Consider the following 19,483-nt stretch of genomic DNA (forward strand, 5'->3'; position numbering starts at 1 on the left):
CCAGTATCTTTTCTGGATTACACAGCAGGGTGGCGACAAAGTTAACAAGTTTGATGTGGAATGCCCTGTAATAGCTCTTGGGCGGTGTGCCTTTTATCGGCTAGGCTCAGCAGTTTGAGCACCGCCTGCTGTCGCTTAGCGACGGCACTACTGCTGTGCCTAGAGCTACCGACTGATGGCGCCATGGCCACGGATGGTAATTCGGAGGAGGAGGAGGTGGAGGAGGGGTGGGAGGAGGAGGAGGTATAGTAGGCCTTTGAGACCTGGACCGAGGTAGGCCCCGCAATCCTCTGCGTCGGCAGTATATCACCAGCCCCAGGGTCAGACTCGGTCCCAGCGTGCACCAAGTTAAGTGTAGTAGCGTTCTTATAAGTTTGGGATATGGCGGGTGAGGGGAATGTAAACAGATGCGCAAGAAGCGCTGAAATAATATTGGTAAATGATAAAAGTTTGCCAGTATATTTTGTGGATAACACAGCAGGGTGGCGACAAAGTTAACAAGATTGTTGTGGAAGCCATGAAAACAACCCAAAATTCTGCCTGACAAAGCTCGTTTGATAAGGGGACCATGTATGGAGGCAGTGAACTAGTAGTAGATTAAAGGTGCTGCAGTTAAAACTATGTTAGTTGGATCTTGGCATGGAGCTGGCGCTCCGATGCCAGGCGAGCTTTCGCCAATCCAAGCCCGTGTCTCTAGGCTACTCCCCAAACAGCACTTCTAAGAACCTTTTGTATAAGATCAAGTGTAGTAGCGTTCTTATAAGTTTAGGATATGGCGGGTGAGGGGAATGTAAACAGAAGCGCAAGAAGCGCTGAAATAATATTGGTAAATGATAAAAGTTTGCCAGTATATTTTGTGGATAACACAGCTGGGTGGCGACAAAGTTAACAACTTTGATGTGGAATCCATGAAAACAACCCAAATTTCTGCCTGACACACCTCGTTTGATAAAGGGACGATGTATGGAGGCAGCTATATGGACGACTTTTGGAGGAAGCAATGGAGACAACGTGTGGAGGCTGCTATGGAGACAATTTAATTTGGATAGTGCCTGTATGTGGCAGTCCAAAAAAGTTTTCAAACCAGAGGAGCAGGTAGGTGGCCCTCCAGAAAAATGGAATAGATTGAGTGCCTGTATGTGGCAGTCCAAAAAAGTTTTCAAACCAGAGGAGCAGGTAGGTGGCCCTCCAGAAAAATGGAATAGATTGAGTGCCTGTATGTGGCAGTCCAAAAAAGTTTTCAAACCAGAGGAGCAGGTAGGTGGCCCTCCAGAAAAATGGAATAGATTGAGTGCCTGTATGTGGCAGTCCAAAAAAGTTTTCAAACCAGAGGAGCAGGTAGGTGGCCCTCCAGAAAAATGGAATAGATTGAGTGCCTGTATGTGGCAGTCCAAAAAAGTTTTCAAACCAGAGGAGCAGGTAGGTGGCCCTCCAGAAAAATGGAATAGATTGAGTGCCTGTATGTGGCAGTCCAAAAAAGTTTTCAAACCAGAGGAGCAGGTAGGTGGCCCTCCAGAAAAATTGAATAGATTGAGTGCCTGTATGTGGCATTCCCAAAAATTGTTTAAAACAGAGGACCGGGTCGGTGGCCCTCCAGAAAAATTAAATGCATAAAGTACTATAGGTAGAGCCAGTGGGCCCTGTCAAAAAATAGCCAGTTTCCTCTGCTTTACTGTACAAAGAGCAGGAGAAGGAGGAAAATGAGGAGGAGGAGGAGGAGTGGATAAATTATTCAGGTTGAGCTTCCTTCACCTGCTGGAGATTGGAAATTAGGAGAAATCCATGCTTTATTCATCTTGATAAGCGTCAGCCTGTCAGCGCTGTCAGTCGACAGGCGTGTACGCTTATCGGTGATGATGCCACCAGCTGCACTGAAAACCCGCTCGGACAAGACGCTAGCGGCAGGGCAGGCAAGAACCTCCAAGGCGTACAGCGCCAGTTCGTGCCACATGTCCAGCTTTGAAACCCAGTAGTTGTAGGGAGCTGTGTGATCATTTAGGACGATGGTATGGTCAGCTACGTACTCCCTCACCATCTTTCTGTAAAGATCAGCCCTACTCTGCCGAGACTGGGGACAGGTGACAGTGTCTTGCTGGGGTGACATAAAGCTGGCAAAAGCCTTGTAAAGCGTACCCTTGCCAGTGCTGGACAAGCTGCCTGCTCGCCTACTCTCCCTCGCTACTTGTCCCGCAGAACTACGCACTCTGCCGCTAGCGCTGTCAGAAGGGAAATACTGTTTCAGCTTGTGCACCAGGGCCTGCTGGTATTCATGCATTCTCACACTCCTTTCCTCTCCAGGGATGAGAGTGGAAAGATTTTGCTTGTACCGTGGGTCCAGGAGAGTGAACACCCAGTAATCGGTGCTGGAATAAATTCTTTGAACGCGAGGGTCACGGGATAGGCAGCCTAGCATGAAATCTGCCATATGCGCCAGAGTACCAACGCGTAAGAATTCGCTCCCCTCACTGGCCTGACTGTCCATTTCCTCCTCCTCCAACTCCTCCAATTCCTCTTCTTCTGCCCATACACGCTCAACAGTGAAGGACTCAACAATGGTCCCCTCTTGTGTCTCGCCAACATTCTCCTCCTCTTCCTCCTCCACCTCCACCTCCTCCGATATGCGCTGAGAAACAGACCTAAGGGTGCTTTGGCTATCAACAAGGGAATCTTCTTCCCCCGTCTCTTGTGAGGAGCGCAAAGCTTCCGACTTCATGCTGACCAGAGAGTTTTTCAACAGGCCAAGCAGCGGGATGGTGAGGCTGATGATGGCGGCATCGCCACTGACCATCTGTGTTGACTCCTCAAAGTTACTCAGCACCTGACAGATATCAGACATCCACGTCCACTCCTCATTGTAGACTTGAGGAAGCTGACTGACCTGACTACCAGTTCTGGTGGAAGTTGACATCTGGCAGTCTACAATCGCTCGGCGCTGCTGGTAAACTCTGGATAACATGGTCAGTGTTGAATTCCACCTCGTGGGCACGTCGCACAACAGTCGGTGAGCGGGCAGTTGGAGGCGGCGCTGCGCTGCCCTGAGAGTGGCAGCATCTGTGCTGGACTTCCTGAAATGCGCACAGATGCGGCGCACCTTCGTGAGCAAATCAGACAGACTGGGGTATGTCTTGAGGAAACGCTGAACTATCAGATTTAACACATGGGCCAGGCATGGCACATGTGTCAGTCTGCCGAGTTGCAGAGCCGCCACCAGGTTACGGCCGTTGTCACACACAACCATGCCTGGCTTCAGGTTCAGCGGTGCCAGCCACAGATCAGTCTGCGCCGTGATGCCCTGTAATAGTTCTTGGGCGGTGTGCCTTTTATCGCCTAGGCTCAGCAGTTTGAGCACCGCCTGCTGTCGCTTAGCGACGGCACTGCTGCTGTGCCTAGAGCTACCGACTGATGGCGCCATGCCCACGGATGGTCGTTCGAAGGAGGAGGTGGAGGAGGGGTGGGAGGAGGAGGAGGAGGCATAGTAGGCCTCAAACACCTGGACCGAGGTAGGCCCCGCAATCCTCGGCGTCGGCAGTATATGACCAGCCGCAGGGTCACACTCGGTCCCAGCCTCCACCAAGTTAACCCAATGTGCCGTCAGAGATATATAGTGGCCCTGCCAGGCAGCACTCGTCCACGTGTCCGTGGTCAGGTGGACCTTGTCAGAAACGGCGTTGGTCAGGGCACGGATTATGTTGTCTGACACGTGCTGGTGCAGGGCTGGGACGGCACATCGGGAAAAGTAGTGGCGGCTGGGGACCGAATACCGAGGGGCGGCCGCCGCCATGAGGCTGCGAAAGGCCTCGGTCTCTACTAGCCTATAGGGCAGCATCTCCAGGCTTAGCAATCTGGAGATGTGCACATTAAGGGCTTGGGCGTGCGGGTGGGTTGCACTATATTTGCGTTTCCGCTCCAGCGTCTGGGGTATGGAGAGCTGAACGCTGGTGGATGCTGTGGAGGATCGTGGAGGCGACGATGGGGTTTTTGTGGCAGGGTCCTGGGCAGGGGGCTGACTATCAGCTGACACAGGGGAAGGAGCAGTGGTGTGCACGGCCGGAGGTGAACGCGCTTGTTGCCACTGAGTGGGGTGTTTAGCATTCATATGCCTGCGCATACTGGTGGTAGTTAAGCTAGTAGTGGTGGAACCCCTGCTGATCCTGGTTTGGCAAATGTGGCACACCACAGTCCGTCGGTCATCCGGTGTTTCCTTAAAGAACCTCCAGACTTCTGAAAATCTAGCCCTCGCCGCAGGAGCCCTCGCCACGGGAGCTTCACTAGTTGACACATTTGGCGCTGATGCACCAGCTCTGGCCCTGCCTCTCCGTCTGGCCCCACCACTGCCTCTTCCAACCTGTTCTGGTCGAGGACTCTCCTCCGTCTCAGAAGCACTGTGTTCACCCGGCCTCTCAACCCAGCGTGGGTCTGTCACCTCATCATCCTCCGATCCCTCAGTCTGCTCCCCCCTCGGACTTCCTGCCCTGACAACAACTTCCCCACTGTCTGACAACCGTGTCCCCTCATCGTCGGACACCTCTTTACACACTTCTTCCAGTACGTCAACAAGGTCATCATCACCCACAGACTGCGACTGGTGGAAAACCTGGGCATCGGAAAATTGCTCATCAGCAACCAGACAAGTGGTTTGTGACTGTGGGAAGGGTCCAGAAAACAGTTCCTCAGAGTATGCCGGTTCAAATGGCAAATTTTGCTGGGAGGGGGCAGACTGGGGGGGAGGAGGCTGAGGTGCAGGAGCTGGAGGAGTGCCGATTTCGGTGACATGGGTGGACTGCGTGGAAGACTGACTGGTGGACAAATTGCTCGAAGCATTGTCGGCAATCCACGACATCACCTGTTCGCACTGTTCTGGCCTCAACAGTGCTCTACCACGAGTCCCAGTAACTTCAGACATGAACCTAGGGAGTGTAGCTCTGCGGCGTTCCCCTGCTCCCTCATAAGCAGGTGGTGTCTCACCCCGCCCAGGACCACGGCCTCTGACCCCTGCAGTAGTTGGACGCCCACGTCCCCGCCCTCGTCCTCTACCCCTAGCCCTTGGGTTAAACATTTTGAAAATGAGAGTTATAACTTGAATTTTTTTTTTACCTTTTTTTTTGTTTTTTTGTTTTTTTTTTGTGTTTTTTAGTTTTTAAAACCAAACGATGCTATCCTATTGCTATGGCTATTTTATAGCCAAGTATGAAAGCACACTGCTATGCCAGATGAGATGACGCTGAGTTATGAAAAAAATAAACGTAAAATAAAAAAGGAAATGACAGACTGTGCCTAATTGAAATACAACCCCGGGCCCTAATAAATTTTCCCACTTCGGTCTTTGCGATGGATATGTGCGTCACTAAAACACAGTGGTCGCAAGTCTGACTCCAAATTGCTCACAATTTACTAGTAGATGCACTGCAACAACTACAGCCACCAGCAGATCAACCAGAAATCAAATATATATAACGCTACTGTAGGCGTAATTAAGCCGTTTGTATTCTCCTATGGCTATTTTCTAGCCAAGTATTACAGCACACTACTATGCCAGATGAGATGACACTGAGTTATTAAAACAATAAACGTAAAATAAAAAGAAACTGGCAGACTGTGCCTAATTCTACTCAAACCCCTAATAAATTTTCCCACTTTGGTGTTTGAGGTGGATATGTGTGTCACTAAGAGCTAAACACAACGGTAGCAAGTCCCCCTGCAAATTCCTCACAATATGGTACTAGCTGCAAATTAAAAAAAAAAAAAATTATAACGTTATTGTAGCCCTAAGAAGGGCTGTTGGGTTCTTTTAGAATCACTCCTGCCTAACAGTAAGCTAATAGAACACCCTAACGCTTTCCCTGACCAGTAGCAGCTCTCTCCCTAGCGGCATCCAGACAGAGAATGATCCGAGCAGCGCGGGCAGCGGCTAGTCTATCCCAGGGTCACCTGATCTGGCCAGCCAACCACTGCTATCTACGTGTAAGGGTACCACGTCATGCTGGGTGGAGTGCAGAGTCTCCTGGCTTGTGATTGGCTCTGTTTCTGGCCGCCAAAAAGCAAAACGGCGGGAGCTGCCATTTTCTCGAGCGGGCGAAATACTCGTCCGAGCAACGAGCAGTTACGAGTACGCTAATGCTCGATCGAGCATCAAGCTCGAACGAGTATGTTCGCTCATCTCTAGTAATAATTCTATGTGGGAGTAGGGAGGGCCCGAAGATCAATTTCACTACTGGGCCTTAGGCACCCCAGTCCGACCCTGGACACTAAATCTACAATGTAAAAATAATTATCATGAAGGGGATTGTTAAATAATCTACCCATATTTTTCTATGAATAAATATCTTGCTTGAGATGTTGTTTGCTCAATAAATGCATGAAGTGCACCAAGTGAACTTTGTGGATTAAACTTGTCATCTGTGAGTTGGTGCAAACCTGTGGGTACTGCACATAGTTACTACTCAAAACCCATATGGGCATAGCACAGAAGGTCATCACTTGCTCTTTATGCTGTTTTTGTACAAAGGGGAGGTGGTCCCTATCAGACCTTCCTTAGGCCCCATGCACACGACCGTATAAAAAAACAGTATATATGGCTGGAATACAGCCCCATGCATTCCAATGGGCAGTACAGCCATCCATGTACATGGCCATATTATCCACCGTACCGTAAGCGAGACGTATAAAAATATAGAGCATGTCCTATTTTCCACCATATTACTGTTCCGTACGGCCCATAGAAATCAATGGGAACATATAAAAGGGTAAGGGTGCATTCAGATGGCCATTTCGGGAGAAGTATATGCGGCCGCAATTTGTCCCCATAGACGGAATGTGTGCCACCATTCTGCGCCATACACAGGGAAAAGATAGAGCATGCTCTATCTTTCCTCATGCGCCCGGCCGTGATCGCGCTTTTCTCTATGGAGGGGTCACATCCTCCTCTTCTCCAGCGCACAGGGGAATGCCCTCCTGGCCACATATGGCTGTGTGAATGTTTCCCTAATATGTGCTGCATACGGCTGTGCACTGTATGTTGCCGTATATACGTGCAGTATCCAGAACCAGTGGGAGGTGCATTCTGTCAGCCAGCCAATAGTCAGCCATCCATCATTTGCCAGCCTACCGTGTTTTTTACAGACATTTTTCATACTTATGCTTATACCTTTTAAAGTGCCATTTTTTGCAAGATGCTACTATTTTGAGGACTATATGATCTATTGATCACTGCTTATAAAAGTTTTAATGTGTTTAAAAATGGTGTTTCTATCATTTGGGTGTTGTTTTCCGTTGCTGGATTCATCACCGGGAATAACCGTTTTTATATTTTGATAGATCTGAACTTTTGGGACACACATTCAGGATTCATAATTTTATTTGTTATTTTTATATCAGTTCTAGGGAATGAGGGGGTGATTTAAACATTTTTTTACTATCTTTTAGACCCCTTCTGGTTACTTTAACCTAATGAAGTAAGCCTGCTCCTACTATATACTGCAAAACTCCAGTACTGTAGTAAATGGAGAATTTTCTATAGATATGTAAAAGTGTGCCACTGGCACACTGTTGTAGATCTTTAGCAATGACAGGCCCTGGAGTCTTATGAAGAGCGTACATTATGCGATTAAGGCTTTTGGCTTAGCTATTAACTGCTGTGGCAGATTAAAAAAGTAGCTTCAAAAGTTTAGATACTCTTTAAGGTAACCAAACTTAACCCAAACTTATTGTAAGACAATGTTCATTATATGAGTTTCAATTACTCGTCTAGAGTCATAATAAATGTTAATTGTGATGAGCAACTAGAAGCCTAATTTTTTGCCATAATAATAAAAACTGTAACATACTAATAAAAGTATGTCGTGAAATATATAAAAAAAATCCTCCTCATCAGTTACTTTATTAAAAGGGTATTCCCATTATAACAAATTAATGTTAGTGTTTGTATTATAAAAATTTGTCCAATTTTCCAATATACTTTCTGTATCAACTCCTGACTGTTTTCTAGCTCTCTGCTCGCTGTCATTCTATAGAAAGCTTCTATGTTTACTACCAGTGGACATAAGTCTGACCATGGTCACACAGGTGCACAGCTCGTTAGTATCATAGAGAGTAATCAGAGCTGTGTCATAACGAGCCGTGCACCTGTGTGACCATGGTCAGATTTCTGTCCACTGGAAGTAAACATAAAGGCTTTCTATAGAATGACAGCAAGCAGAGATCTAGAAAACAGTCAGGAATTGATACAGAAAGTACTTTTTATCATAAAAACATTAACATTAATTTGTTGAAATGGGTATACCCCTTTAAGGCTGTGTTCACACACCTACAATCATATTTGCAGTTCATGTTCAGAGGTACCATACATTCTATTTTGACAACATGTTTCATAATGCTAGAGGAGAAGTCACCAAAGTAGCTGGAAAACTAATAATTGTAGAAACTGTTTTCACAATTTGACCAACGTGACACAGCAATGTAGGGGTCGTATATGGGTCTTCAGTGGACAAATCTGATGAGTCTGGCAAATCTGATGACCAAAAGAGGCATGGAAACACAATCAGCAAACATACTTACACTTTCAAATCAGTAGACACACCAGGATTGGAATATTATCATAGTAATGCGCACGTGGGTTCAAAGCCGAGCAACCAAATTAAAAATGTAATGTGTGGAGCACTATATTACCATGATACATATGTTTGTAATGAAGCAACTTGTATACAACTTGACTATTTCAAGTCTTCTAAATTGTGACTGAAATGTAAGAAAATATGCAGGAATCAGAACCTGTGCTTTATAGTCCTTTATTTAATCCTTTCATTGCTAAGGGGTAAATTCTGAACTTTGATACATCACAAATTACATTTCTCAATAGAAGAGAAGCTTAGAAGCATTCCAGTCATTTCACTTCCATTAACCTCTTAACGACACATGACATACCTGTATATAATGGTGTTAGACCTATACAGAGAGGACACATGGGCTGAGCCCTCTCCATACAGGGTTAGTATCTGCTGTTTTATACCATGCTGTTAATTGTTTCAGGCACTGATCGCAGCAGTTTACCTGCTACCATAGATGTCACAGTCAAATCTCTACAGGGACATTGCATGGACGCTGCCTAACTGGCACTAATCTCAGAGGCTCCCAGGTCTGTCCTGTCCAGTACCATAACAATATACTGTAATACCGTTGTATTGCAATATATATAGCATGGACGAGCAGACTTCCTAGGGTTCAAACACCCTAGAGGGCCTGAAATAGTACTAAAGCAAAAAATATATATTTTTAATGCACATTTCATATATTTCATATAACATATTTTATTTAATCAACCCCTTTTCTTATAACGCACATATTCATTATCAAAATATACAGTAAAAGTAATTATTCCACGTGGTGAATACCATAATGGGAAAACCCATCCAAATCACCATATTTTTCCCATTTTGCGACAAATAACGTATTTGTAATACACAATGATCATAAAGTCATAGAGTATCAATGAATAGCTCAAGAAACAAAAAAGTACCTTCACAGCTCCATACGACAAAGTGCAAAAAAATATGAGTGTTTTGCAATTTTTACATTTTTTTTTAGCTGCAATTTCACTACCATGATGCAGTAGGGATTTGAAAAGCAGTGGATAACCTGGATTTTCTGTAGATTTTTGGTGTAAATTTCACAATACAGTTCAATAAACACTTATACTGCAACTCACATATACTTTTATCAATTTAAAAGTAGATGAGCCCTTATAATTGTAACTAGTACATTATAAACTTTTTGAAGGCTTATAGCACTCACCATTTGGGGCATTGACGCATAGGGTTTTATTGATGATTTTCTTAGGGACCAGGAGGGCTTCATTGAGATTAAAACCTAGAGAAAAACATAAGAATAACTTCACAAATTATTCTTTATCCTGTTTGTAATGATTACCCCATTTAGTATTAAGCCCTATTTGTGATGTCAATATATGAGATAGTAATGCTTTAACTTACCAAAGTGCTTTTGAGTTATTCTTGTGACTTTATACTTGTAAATTTTAGTTGATATGTTTTGCATTCACTTATGAAACGATTGGTAATTTGGTGACATTTAGGAAATGCTTATTTAAGTGATATTCAGTATGTTATAGTTTTTATTAAAAAAATGGAGCCATTGATAAAAAATAAAGTTACTTCTGGTTTAAAAAATGTGAAAAAAATCCAATAATGCTGTCTTTTTCAAAAGGAAATCTTACATCAAAATCCATCATGATAAACCAGGGACACTTACTCCTAAATCCAGGCAGGGTGACTGTGGTAATCTTCTTCTTTTTGTTACCCATGGCCTCCTTCTTTGTAAAATAAACTTATGAATTTATGCTTTTGCACTAAAAGGGCCCTTGGGGAAATTACAAGAGCACCTCTGTGCTGTACCTTCACAGACTGTAGGGAGGAAATGCTCCTTAAATAATAGGCTGACAGTTAAAGCATTACAGAAACTACTTTAAGACAATGGTCCCAAGCACACAAATATCCACACCAGAGTGGCTAAAAAAGAAATGAATAAATGGCCCATTCAAAGCTTAGACAAAATTATTATAGGTCTTATATAAGACACATCCCCTATCCACAAAATAGGGAAAATGGTAGGTGGGAATCCCAGTGTTTGGAACCCCAGCAACCTTAAAAATGGCGGACCATCAATAAATGCCTGCTAAAATGTCTAGGTTCATATATAAGGCGCACTGGACTATAAGGCGCACCTGATTACAAGGATAAATGATCAGCAGGTGGCAGACCTGTGCACAGTTCAAGGCAGATGTTGTCTGTAAGTAATATTCATATATAAGGCGCACTGGACTATAAGGCGCACCTTTGATTTCTGAGAAAATCAAAGGATTTTTTGTGCACCTTATAGTCTGAAAAATATGGTACATAAATAATGATGCAGTGGAACCTAGTTTGTACTGTTCATCAAGGTTGCATTGGAATAATCTTGAGACTTTCTAAGGACCAGATGTCTTTTATCTCCATATATATAAAACCAGAGCATTCAAGGAAGGTGTATTTCTTTTTCACATAACTGTATGTGGTTTTAGAAAATGACTACACAAAGTGGATGAACTTTCTTTATATATATTTTGTTGGAGTATAGATTTTAAGAGAAACTCTGATCTTGTTGTTTTGTGCCCTATGTTATACAATTTCCACTAGGCCGGTATCCTACTTGCCTGTTATTTTCACTCTTGTGCTGATTTACTTTTTACTGGTCCTATCAGAGGTTGGTATTTTTATTTGTTTACAACTACCATCTTAAAGGTCCACCATAGGTGGCTACTATAAAAAGACAAACAACAGAAGCAGAAGGATAATCGACTAGCCGACAATTTGTAACAATATGACTATAAACAAGCATTAGTGGGGAGAAGTACAGAGACAACGCTGGAGAGCAGGGGTCTTTAGGAGGCAAAAACACCCTTTTAGATATCTCCACTTTAACTGTAATGAGCTAGTTCTGAGCTAATTAGTTTAACCTCTAAGGCCCCTTCCACACTAGCGTTGCATTTCACGTCAGGGTGCAATGCGTGAAAAACTGACGTTTTTGGCTGCGTTTTTGTTCCATTTTTCCTTGGAGTAATTAGCGTTTTTGCGTTTTTCACGCGCGTGTTGTTAGCGTTTTTTTTGCGTTTTCGGCGCATTTTTCACGCACGAGTCAATGGGAGACTTGAGCATTTTTCAAAGGGACCATGGTTTGGGATTAAAATGTGTTATTTAATTGAAAAATAATGTCTTCTGATAAGTTGCAAACATCTGCGATCTATTCTTCACTGTTCCCCGTGTATATTATCTCCCGACAAGTTAGCAGATGTGAAGAACAGTGAAGAATAGAATAAAAACAGTGAACACAGTGAACACAGGATCATTTAAGAGAAAAACACAGTGCAGAACACAGTGCAGAATAGATTACAGATGTTCGGCACATCTGCTTACTTGTCGGGAGATACGCGCGGAACGGTGCGCCCAAAATAGCATATGAAGAACAATATATATGTGTGTGAAGAACAAATTGCAGATGTTTAAATACATCTGCAATGTGTTCTTCACACATATATATTGTTCTTCACATGCTATTTTGGGCGCACCGTTCCGCGCGTATCTCCCGACAAGTAAGCAGATGTGCCGAACATCTGTAATCTATTCTGCACTGTGTTCTGCACTGTGTTTTTCTCTTAAATGATCCTGTGTTCACTGTGTTCACTGTTTTTATTCTATTCTTCACTGTTCTTCATTGTGTTTTTTTAATTAAATGATCGTTCTCGAGCAGGGGAAATACTGTTATTCTGGTCACCTAGCAACCCTTACGTTTAAAACGCATTGCACTCGCATTGCACTTGCAATGATTGCGAGTGCAATGCGTTCTTGATGCATCTCCATAGACTTGAATGGGACGTGAAAAAACGCGCGTGACACGCAAAAGTAGAGCATGCTGCGATTTTGACGCGCGTGAAAACCAACGCTAATGAAGAAAGACCCATTGAATACAATGGGACAGAGTGCAATGCAAGTTCTGCGCGTCAAATGCACGCGCAGAACTTGCGCGTGAAAAACGCCAGTGTGGAAGGGGCTTAAGGCTCAGTTCACATCTGTGTGTGGCCTTTTGATTCTGTTTCTAGCAATGCTCAGGTTCCTACAGACACAGTAGAGCATAATTTAAAGCTGTTTTTACAAAATCTCTAACATTTATGGTTAATGAAATAAATTAGATTAAACTTGGCTCCCTGGTTCCCTGTCAGCTTTCAGATTCAAGAGTATGTGGTCCACTGATTTAATGAGCCATTCGCAGTTTCACCGTAAAGCAATCGTTCCTCAACTTCTACATTCAAATTTAGATCAAGGGTCCCTCCTCATAAAAGTTTGAGATTTTGTAAAAACAGTTTTAGATTATGCTTTACTGTGTCTGTGGGAACGTGGGCACTACTTAAAGGGAACCTGTCACAAGCAATTGGCCTAATAAACCTCTACTTGTATTTGACAGGTAGAACAACACCTTCTAGTTTCTGTTTCTTTCAAGGTCCAGTGTGGTGGCATCATCCAGAAAATCAACTTTGAAGTTAGATGACATCATGCATCTGGTTAGTGATGTATCTGGATGCAGGACCATCTATTACAGTAAAGGCTTCTGAGGAAGCAACAGCTTGACTTCAGTGTTAAAAACTCCACCTCCTTGACTTTATATAACAACTTTACATCTCACTTCAAAGTTGAGTTTCTGAATGATGACCACACTGGGTCATGAAAGAAACACAATCTGGAAGGTGTTCAGCTGCTTGACAACATCCTGTTAGTGGTTAATTAGGTCACTTTCTGTTGATAGGTTCCCTTTTAAACTTCCCACTGGTTACAGATTCCCTTTAAAAGTCCATTAACATCAATAGACATTTTAATCAATCATTTTGTGAACGATGTTAATATTGAAAGTCCGAACCAAGGTGTGCCAAAATCTGTACAAGAACTAACACAGCTCCATAAACAAGAGTAGATAATCCTTTTAAAGGGAGAATCTTGTGGTGATGGACCATTTCATCATGTGGCTGCTTAGTTAATAATCCTGCGATAGAAATTAAATTCTTAACAGCTAAAATATTTATTTCTATTTATGCTTTAAAGTTATCTGTGAGTTATTAAAAGCCTATTAAAAGTGATTCAATTACAAGCGCTTGCGCTCCATCTATACGGCATTTTATTGCGTATGGTCTTATGCATTAGACTAATGGTGTTACCATGGGGACGGTAGAGACACATCTATCACGCTGGCTGTTCAGCATCGCAGGCCCATGTGATCTCAGCATTTCTCTGCCTAATTGGAGACCCGGCTGCTTGGCACAGCTAAACACTGCAGATTCAGCCAGAGATCCAGCACAATCATTGCATACAACACATTTTGCAGTAGTCCTGCAGACATTGCTTTACTGTCTGTGTCCATTAAGGAAATTGCAAATGACAGCTTTCATTACTCTTCTGTCTATCTTATGTTGTATTCTTGGATGCATTTACCTTGTAATGTGCGTCATCCCCTTTATTCCTTGCTGTGTCCTTTCCTGTCACCTCCTCTACTAACCAGAGCAGCTTCACACCTTCCCTCTACAGTCTCACCTCGCTGTAGAGTAACATCTGTGAGCACAGCTGTGTCTGGTGTTACCAGCTATCACACATAATCATTTATTCATGTTACTATCGAGTCACTGCAGCACGCTGCTATAGCCGCCTATCTCCCCCCAGACATCAAGTCTATATTTACTACCTACGTCATTACATACGTCTATACTCACCCGTTCCATAATACATGTCACCCACTTATGACATACAAACACGGTAAAAAAAAAAATGTGTAAAATAATTTGTATACCAGCTGTAATCCCATACCGTACCAATATAACATCATAGTCCTAGATTTACATTCATCTTGTTATCACATATATTCCAACATAGATATCATTTCTAAGAAGTAGATACAATATGAAAATATGTATTATTCCTCTAAAATGTATAATCCATAATATCTCATATCTACTATCACTGCAGTAATTACATCAGCACCCAATGATATCTCCCTAAGCATATACTGTAACTGAGAATGGAAATGAGCTGCCTCTATTCTCTGTTGTTTGATCAAACCATCAATCATTATTATAATGATACAGTTTTACTCATGCAGAGATACTGTGCCGCGTTGTACGTTGACATTGATTAAAATCCATTCTGAAATGACATTGTCAAGGAAATGTGTAATTTCCTAAATTGAGAAAGGCATAACCAAGTATATTCTGCTGAATATTCTATTATTTTATAATTTTCCAATAATAGTTTGAACATGTTTTATTTTATTTTAGGTTATATGCAACTATATGTAATCTAAACTAATGAATATACAATGGGTATTTATACACTAGACCAGCATATGCAATGGATAAAATGTTATCTGAGCATCAAAGCTATAGATGATGGATGGATAGGTAGATAGATTGATATTCCTATATAGATGTACACAATTCTTCCCATACCTTTTGTCTTTAGATTTGATCCCTGCTTCTGCACAGCAAAATTCTCAGCATTTGGAGGATCCTTCATTTTCTTTATCAGAAGGTTGAGCTGAAATCACTTGATGCTCAATGACTGCCTGCAAAACTGCACAGGCAGCAGCGGAACCAACACAGGTGGGGAGAGGAAGGAGCAGGGGGAGAAGTGTGGTGGTACAACCGCTCCGCAGGAGTATCATGCAGCTGCCGATTCCTGGCTGCAAACCATCTGTATACTGAGAACTCTTAGGTCCAAATCTGGTTGTTCTCAATTAAAGAATTTTTTTTGGAACTATTATTCCTGTATATAGTCTGTATAATGAATATACCTGTTATAGTGTATAACTAAATAATGGCAGCAAATGCAGACCCAAAAAGACCAATTCTAATTTCATAAGATATATTCTCAAAGACCAATTCTAATTTCATAAGATATATTCTCAAAGGGAAATGTCAGTTATAAGTCACCCAATATGACAAGTTTTAAGAATCGCCTATTTTTACACTGAACATTACTACAAAACAAAAAAGTTTTTCATTTACAAAGAAGATTGGTATTCAAGACTTATACAGAATTGTCTAGACATAACCCTGTAACTTGTGACTTTGGGTTGGGGGTGCCATCTTGGATTTCATAGTGTGACAGCTGTGCTGCTTTCTGTCTCTAGCCCTGCCTCCTTGCAGTCCAGGAGATAACACTGACATATACACTAACTTCCTGCCAGCAGCAGCAGCATGAGAAGAACTACAAGCTACAGGCAGATATGTTCTTTATTCGGGGGGAGTACAGCAGATCTAGTGTGTTGTGGTGTAACAGAGATGTAGAAGGGCTGACTGTCATCGTGTGTAAATAGACATCTCATGGATCTCATCTTGTCCATCTCATCTCTCTATTTGTGTCAGAAGCTAAATGAAAGCTCACAGAACTAGATGGATCGTAATTTGTTTACTTAGAGAGTGACATTGACCATCACTGAGTTATATAAATAATAATAATAATACAGCAATAAAACTGAGTAAAATTGTGAAGTAAAGAGTTAAAATGATCTTTATTGTGTGAACGTCACTAGGGGGTTCCGATTTGAGACTTTTCTTTCATGTGAAATCCCCTTTAAAGCACTGTTCTCCCATGCCACTGCCAGAGTCTATACAGATAGCCTCCTCTCAAATGAATTTATCCTATTTAATGGTACAAATTTATCTTGCCCAACGATAATGCTCCCCCATATTTTTCACACTCTCCTTAGAGCCTATGGCTGAATTAATTAGATCCAACCACAATAATTTGGATATCAAGGTAGGTCCCACTGACCAATTGCAACACCTTAAAAATAGTTTCATCTTGATTTGCCATTACCTCCTGAAGCTGCATACGCACAAACATATGCCCGCCGGCCGCATGCTTGCGGCCATATCTACGTCCCCCAACGGTCGTGTGAATGTAGTCTTAGTGATTCAGTTAACCCCAACAAATTGTGACAAAATGCAAGCATTGATTGTGGAAGAATGGACGGCTATCAGTCAGGATTTGGTCCAGAAGGTGATTGAGAGCTGCCACGGAGAATTGCAGAGGTCCTGAAGAAGAAGGGTCAACACTGCAAATATTGACTTGCTGTATTAACTCATTCTAACTGTCAATAAAAGCTTTTGTTACTCATAATATGATTGCACTTGTATTTCTGTATGTGATAAAAACATCTGACAAACACACATAAAAACCAGAGGGGAAGAGATCATGTGAAAATATAATATTTGTGCCATTCTCAAAACTTTTGGCCATGACTGTAGACACAAAGTTGGTCTGGGAGTACCTGACCTTTTTCACTACTATGTAACGGCTCTCTCTGACCAGCTGATGCACTGGTGGTGGGATACATCCAACAAAGCATGTGCGGTCTTAGAGAAACAATTTAACAGGAACAAATCACTCAAAAACAGACTATAGCAGCACTTTGGCAATTACCCTCTACACCATCATACATTTTGACCATCTCGGCCTCTGACTGGCTATGGAGAACTACGCTAGTAGCCTCAGGTCAGAATTTGACAGCGCTACAGCTAAATGACATTCCCCTTGCTCTTCTAGAGCGCCAATTACCTGATCTCAATATTGCTAAATAGCATACTAGCGTCATATCATCAGTACAAGACCTGTCTCAAGCCACTACCCTTTACACTGTTAAAAAGAAAAGTTTAACCTACCCTGACAAGAGATTAATACTTCCCTCACAATCATAGATTTCCTCCTCCAAAACCTTAACACCCAACTTAAATACTAAGGTCAAAAAAGCTATTTCCTGCATATACAAAACATTAGACACCAAACATCACTTAGTTATATCGTCTAAGATGTCTAAATGGAAATTGGAGTAAGGAGAAACATTCAAAAAAGCTCAATGGTTCTTATTTACTCACTCCACATTCTGGTGAACCATGATCCACTCCACATAGCGATGTAATGTGATAACAGCATATGTTCTGGTGACAAAATGCACTTGGGCCAGTTACACATATTATGGATTTGCTGTAGACTAGCAACAGCAGACACAGTGGTTTGCAGTACCTGGGTATTGGTTGGGGATTTTATAAACCCCATCCACACAACACATAAAAAGGCTGCAGAAAAAACGAATTTCAGCTACAGGGTTAGAATCCATAGAATTTCTATAATGTCTGGGTACAGAATTCAACCTTTGCATTGAAACCGGAATCGCAACAGAATCCAATTTGATTTAGGGGGTTTCGACTACCACGGCACAGCAGTTCCATAGCATGTGCAGATAGCTTTAGGCCAATTGTACATATACCACTTTCACATACAAGTGTAGCCCTAGTCATCCGATCCTATAAGAGAAAAACATTAAACTACTCGAATCCTACTCCTGCCTGAAATTAAGTAAATTGGTGCCTTAAAAAAATTGACCACTATAGAATGCCATTCTAGCTTCATGATTCAAGGAAGTAGTTTAAAGCTGTGAAAATCTGACACAACTAGGATGACTCCAGGACTACAAACATGTTAAAATGACAGGGGGGCCTTTATTATTTGCTTTACACCATGTTTTGTGCCATGTGATCATATTTATGATGTGTACGTGCCACAATGTAGCTGTTTCTCTGACACTCACGTATGTACTTTTTGTTCTGATGACTGTAAATATTTGTGATTCTCAGCAAAGTGTCAAAGTATATGCACTCATGTGCTACACTAAGACCACCTACCAATCTGCACTAAATCCATAATGGATCTCTGACAAAATGCTGTTGTGCTATAAGTTGAATTTTCCGAAAATTCACTGGTGATTCCACTCTGTACATTCAAGTGGTTGTCAAGTTCAAGTGGTATATGCTGAATATACTGTATGTATGTGTGTATATATACTGTATGTTGTGTATATGCTGTATGCATATGCTGTATGCATATGCTGTATATACTGTATGCATGTGTGTATATGCTGCATATACTGTATCTATGCGTGTATATACAGTATGCGTGTAAACACAGTATATACAGTGTTTATATAGTGTTTTTATACTACATGTATGTGTATACACAGTGGGTGTATATTGTATGTAAAAGTATATGATGCATATATACAGTATGTATGCAAATTTGATGTATACACTGTGTGTGTTTAAATGTATGAATGTGTACATACTGTATGTGTGTGTATAAACTGTATAAGTTTGTATATACCATTATGCCTTAGTGTATAAATGTGTAGATGAGTACATAAATTTGTGCGTATACATGTATGTATGTGTGTACAACTATATACATAAAGGGAGTGCAGAATGTTATGTGTATGTATTTAAGTGTATAAATGTGTGTATATATGAGTGTGTAAAAGTGTGTGATTGTAAAAACATGTGTGTACAAATATGTGTAAATATTTTTTAAGGGGAAGGGGGGCCACACGCAGAAATCTGCTATGGGGCTCTGCCTCTCCTAGTTACGCCCCTGTATAAGACTGTCTAGTCATATTCTGCACCTCCTATTAGTTGGCTTACTTTACACTAGAGAGTTAGGACAAAACCTTTTATAAATTTGGTGGCTCAGCAGTCCCAGCATCGAAATATGATGGAGCAGGATTATAAGGCTGAGCCGGATTAGCCAGCACCAATCTGCAGGACGCGCCTTAGTCAGATGGGAAGCAGTCTCGTGGAAAGGTAAGTCCGGGGGGCACCCGGGGCCTGTCTCAGGGAGGCACAGGTGTGCCCGCGATCTGCGACAAGGATCGCGGGTGCATCTGTGGCAGTACCCCCCCCCCTTTAGGGCCACTCTTTTTCTTCCGCCTCTTCTTCTGTCTCCTCCACTTCTTCATGATGATGAGACACCTCTGGAGGAGGACAGGGACCTTCAGACGTGGAGATACTGGCAGGAGTGGCACTTGGAAGGCGGGAGACTGGAGTGGCTTTGGGAAAGCCGGAGACTGG

The 19,483-nt window shown here is 42.4% G+C and overlaps 1 protein-coding gene across 4 annotated transcripts in view; it reads right to left on the reverse strand.

The window, feature by feature from the left end:
• The window catches only part of MREG (melanoregulin), a 50,561-nt gene extending 35,367 nt beyond the window's left edge, over positions 1 to 15,194 (reverse strand). For 2 of the 4 annotated variants that reach the window (XM_072121385.1, XM_072121381.1), the window contains exons 1-2: positions 14,025 to 14,152; positions 9,787 to 9,861 (exon numbers count right to left, since the gene is read on the reverse strand). Coding sequence is in view for 2 of the 4 variants with exons in the window: in XM_072121379.1 (XP_071977480.1) it covers positions 9,787 to 9,861; positions 15,032 to 15,098 (142 nt within the window). In the remaining 2 variants the exon portion in view is untranslated. Of the gene's footprint in view, positions 1 to 9,786; positions 9,862 to 14,024; positions 14,153 to 15,031 lie in introns of those variants that run through there. The other 2 variants (XM_072121379.1, XM_072121378.1) reach the window with 2 other exon arrangements.
• Positions 15,195 to 19,483: the final 4,289 nt, after the last annotated feature.

Source organism: Engystomops pustulosus, chromosome 8 (assembly GCF_040894005.1).
Source record: "Engystomops pustulosus chromosome 8, aEngPut4.maternal, whole genome shotgun sequence".
Lineage (NCBI taxonomy): Eukaryota > Metazoa > Chordata > Amphibia > Anura > Leptodactylidae > Engystomops > Engystomops pustulosus.